The 4,905-nt window shown below is 32.6% G+C and overlaps 1 protein-coding gene across 1 annotated transcript in view; it reads right to left on the bottom strand.

Annotated features, from left to right (window-relative positions):
* LOC111634102 (SCO-spondin-like) overlaps window positions 1-2,542 on the bottom strand; it is a 60,568-nt gene extending 58,026 nt beyond the window's left edge. Inside the window, 2 exon segments of the mRNA XM_023378779.1 lie at window positions 2,315-2,374; window positions 2,485-2,542. Coding sequence (XP_023234547.1) covers window positions 2,315-2,374; window positions 2,485-2,542 — 118 coding nt within the window.
* Between the last annotated feature and the right edge of the window lie 2,363 nt (window positions 2,543-4,905).

The following is a 4,905-nucleotide window of genomic DNA, read 5'->3' as shown; positions in this document are numbered from 1 at the left end:
AAACTCTATATAAATTATTAATTATTACTGAAATTACTTCATAATAAGGTATTTAAATAAAATATTTTTGATAAAAGGCGGAAGTTCTATTACACGGGAGTATGTATAATGATATAATATGTACTACGTTTCTAAAGCGGTATTTATTTAAATAAATATTTTAATTTCTACGTATAGAATTTTTGATAACTAATAAAATCACACTGAGTTTAGTAAAGGAAATTTGATATAATAAAGTATAGTTCCTGTAAACAACCGTTTCTCAACCTGTGGTCCGACATGATGGGACAGGTGGTTCTCTGGCAGACTTAAATTTAAACTTTGTTCAATGATGATTCAGTTTAAATATTTTAATTCCAATTTAATTAATTACGTTTCCATATGTGTTAATAGCATGTTTTTAAATTTATACGAGTATTATAAATGGCATAGTATATCTGAAGTGTTGTTAATACCCACATAACTTTAAAATATTTAGACATAAATAAATTAATGGTTCCTAAATTTTTTAAAATATATTTTACTTCTCCTTGGGCTTAAAAAGATTGAGAAACGTTGCCCTAAGAACATGCCGTCCAGTTAATACTTATTATACCTTCTTATAAGTTTCTATCATGCTAATGACTAACTTAGTTCAATTTTATAAGGATGTTAAGAAAATTGACTTATCTTGTATAAGACTCGTTTGATCTTGTATAAGTTCGTTTGATTCTCATCATTCTCGGCGGTAGGTGTTTTATAACAATTACTATGGTCGTTGAAATACTGAATATAAATGGGGGACGGCCGAGCGGTCAAGGTGGCATCCTATCGCTCTGGGGGATCCAGGATCGAATCCGGACGGGTCAAATAATCCCCAGGAATTTTTCGGAGTGGTCCGTTCGGATATGTCGGACCTCGTCCCTCACCACTCGACTGCATGCATGGGCTTCAAAAAAAGGCCCTCTCAGTGCCCACAGGGAGGAAAGAGTTTTAAAAAAGTGGTGATATGAAGATCCATGTCTTATTCTCGTTCGATATAAACTTCTTTTAAACATTGTAGGTTAACGTTCGGATGGCAGAGGGGTTAAAGTGAGGGTCTACTGCTGTGGGGTCAAATCTAGGTAGGTCGAAAAAGAAAGTTTTCGGGTTACGTCGGACTCTATCTTTCTAATATCTAATCTATACGTTTCTATATACTTACTACCGTTATATTTTAACAGTAACTATTTTGATAGAATTCAATCTGTGGAAGATGGCCATGGCGATAAAGACTAGTGTTTTGCACTGTAGCCAACTGAAAATTTTTGATGCTTGCATATATCTGGCCGTGACAAAGAACTTATCTTACTACTCTTCTGCACCAATTTCGGGCCTAACCATGAGATCCCATGAATGACATAGAAGAATATCCGCAAGTGGAAATTTAATAATCAATAATTTATTAATGTTTTTTTTAAATTACACATTAAAGTATTTACATACTTTGTACAAATTATTAAAATTACAAAACTGATAAAAAATATTTTAAAATTAGTTTTGTTAATTTGATCTTTAAATTCCGTTATTATTTGAGTTGCATTCTGTAGGGGGAATGCACATTCCGTTAGGACCTCTAACAAGTTCCGGTTTACAGAAACAACCCGGAATACACAATTGAATGCAAGNACATTTTCAGCCTCACGGAATAAACCATCCTCGGGTGTAAATGAGTTCGAACGTATTTTATTAAATAAACATTTCTCAGCGATGGAAGGTGTTTAATGTTTAATTAAGTGTCATTTATTTATCCATAAATCTGGTTTTGGGTTTAAATAAAAGCTTTTTCAGTCTTATAATAAAATGCATATGAAAAATTATGAAATCGAATTCGAAGGTTATATATATTTCAATAAAAAGAAAACATTTGATCTAGCGCTCTTGCAGTGATTGCAGTGCCCCTAGTCGTAACATTTGTCTCTAGTTGATTTTAGCAACGAGCGAAAATAGCAAGTCGAAAGACCAGTTAATATACCGACTCTGCCATGAGATCCCATGAATGACATAGAAGAGAGTCCGCAAGTGGAAATTTAATAATCAATTATTTATTAATGTTTTTTTTTTAAATTACAGATTAAAGTATTTACATACTCTGTGCAAATTACAAAAATGATAATAAATATTTTAAATTAGTTTTGTTAATTTGATCTTTAAATTCCGTTATTATTTGAGTTGCATTCTGTAGGGGGAATGCACATTCCGTTAGGACCTCTAACAAGTTCCGGTTTACAGAAACAACCCGGAATACACAATTGAATGCAAGGTATTACATCATCATTATAATTAGTACAATTACGGGGACAGGCTGATCCACAATCATCGTACACTTCCGTAGAATCACACTGTTTTGTTGGAGCTGTTAAGAATAATGATGCCTGACATGAGATTTTATGTAAATTTAAGTCCTTTTTGTATTATATTAGACAATAAAATGGAAAAAAAAATAAATACCGAAGTATAACTTACCACTAAGGACTGTAGCAATAATACAAAGTGTTACAGCAAAGAAGAAAGTGAGCTTCATCTTGAAACTTTGTCTTGAATTTGTGTAGTTTACGCTGAATGGATTTATATATGGTCAAAAATTGCCAAAAGTAGATCAAGCAAACATCTGTTAAATATAGTTAAGACCTCGAGAGATAAACGTAGATAAGATAATATACAAGGAGTTTCCAAATAATAAGGTTAAAAAGATATTTAAAATAAATTATACNAATTTCATCTTTAAATTCCGTTATTATTTCAGTTGCATTCTGTAGGGGGGATGCACGTTCCGTTAGGACCTCTAACAAATTCCGGTTTACAGAAACAACCCGGAACACAAAAATTAATGCAATGTATTACATCATCATTATAATTAGCACAATCACGGGGACAGGCTGATCCACAATCATCGAACACTTCCGTAGAATCACATTGTTTTGTTGGAACTGTTAAGAATAATGATGTTTAACATGAGATTTTATGTAAATTTAAGTCATTCTTGTATTATAGTAGACAATAAAATGGAAAAATAAATAAATACCGAAGTATAACTTACCACTAAGGACTGTAGCAATAATACAAAGTGTTACAGCAAAGAAGAAAGTGAGCTTCATCTTAAAACTTTGTCTTGAATTTGCGTGGTTTACGTTGAATGGATTTATATATGGTCAAAAATTGCCAAAAGTAGATCAAGCAAACATCTGTTAAATATAGTTAAGACCTCGAGAGATAAACTTACATAAGATGATATACAAGGAGTTTCCAAATAATAAGGTTAAAAAGATATTTAAAATAAATTATACATTATGATTTAATTCTTAGTTAGTTTTTCATGATATATAGAAAGAAACTAGCATGATTTCTAGGGTAGGAATAGCATGATTTCTAGGGTAGGAATAGCATGTTCTAGGGTAGGAATAGCATGGTTTCTACGGTAGATTTCTAGGGTAGGAATAGCATGATTTCTAGGGTAGGAATAGCATGATTTCTACGGTAGGAATAGCATGATTTCTAGGGTAGGAATAGCATGGTTTCTACGGTAGGAATAGCATGATTTCTAGGGTAGGAATAGCATGATTTCTACGGTAGGAATAGCATGATTTCTAGGGTAGGAATAGCATGATTTCTACGGTAGGAATAGCATGATTTCTAGGGAAGGAATATAATGATTTCTACTTTCTAAATTTATTAAAGGTGTCGTTTTCTATTTTCCATTCATAAAGACCCACCCATAATAGGTATAAATTACAGCCCGCACCATAGTTTTAATATAGTAATGCCTCAATTGACAAATCAATTAATCAATCCTCGTATCAGTTGTATAACATGTTTCGAAATTAAAATAGATTTTTTATAATGATATTGTAAAGTTTTGTCCTGAATTTGGTAATATTAATTTACAGATTACATCAATTAAAATATCTCAATAATATAAAATTCTGTATGACCTAATTTTTCTTTAAGTAAAATTATATTTACTCAACATTATCTTAAATCATATATCATAATACACGTTCTATTAACACAAATATTTTATTAGAAAATTGTTTAAGTACATTGAAAATAAAACCTGTCAAATAAGATACCAGGATTGCATTTAGATTCACGTGTGAGGCGAATTGTCATTAATAAATAACAACTTTGTACATTTTTTAAAGCTCTTACCGTCCTTGAAGAGTTTGTTTTGCATTCCCATTCACGGATGCGATCAGACGTACGAAAGAACAGAATACGGGTATCCCCCGTACAACACGACTTCCGTTTCGTGAACAATACGGCGGTATTTCGGTACTTGAACAATTCGGCATTCGAATAGAAATTCTGGAAAAAGTTGTTCGGTACTCGACTGAACGACGACATTTTGTAAAAAGAAAAACGCCGTGGTTTAACTAAAATTAATATTATTAACACTTAATACACTACTTTTAATTGTGATTGTTAATTAATTATTGATTGAAAATAAATTATCGATAGCTTTAATAAACATATTTCTCTTAGTAACGAAAAGGAATAGTATACTTTTGCTAACTTCTAGAATGAAACCCTTGTTTTTCATTAGTCCTTTGTTTCACATAAAACGACACTTTTTCTAAGGCTGTGTACACATTAGGCGTTTTTAACCGCGTGTTTTAAGGGCTTGTACACATTAGGCATTTTCCGTCGCGTTAGGCCCTGTACACACTAGGCGTTTTTCAACGCGCGTTAGCTCGGCGTTTGACGAGCGTTTAGCGGAGCGTGCGCAGTGGCTCGGTTTGGAAATGGATGTGGAAGTGATTGCTTGTGTGTGGCTTCTCTATCGTCGCTATAAAAGACGATGGCAGAGGCAAAGAGAATTTTGGGTGCAACCAATATTACGAGATCGACTGACGCATGGAATGTTTCTGACGTTGTATCCAAAACTAA

Source organism: Centruroides sculpturatus, unplaced genomic scaffold, assembly GCF_000671375.1.
Source record: "Centruroides sculpturatus isolate CEXI.00-Female unplaced genomic scaffold, Cexi_2.0 scaffold823, whole genome shotgun sequence".
In the NCBI taxonomy this organism is placed as follows: Eukaryota; Metazoa; Arthropoda; class Arachnida; order Scorpiones; family Buthidae; genus Centruroides; species Centruroides sculpturatus.
Note: the sequence above shows the minus strand (reverse complement) of the source record. Positions and strands in the feature narration are given on the sequence as shown.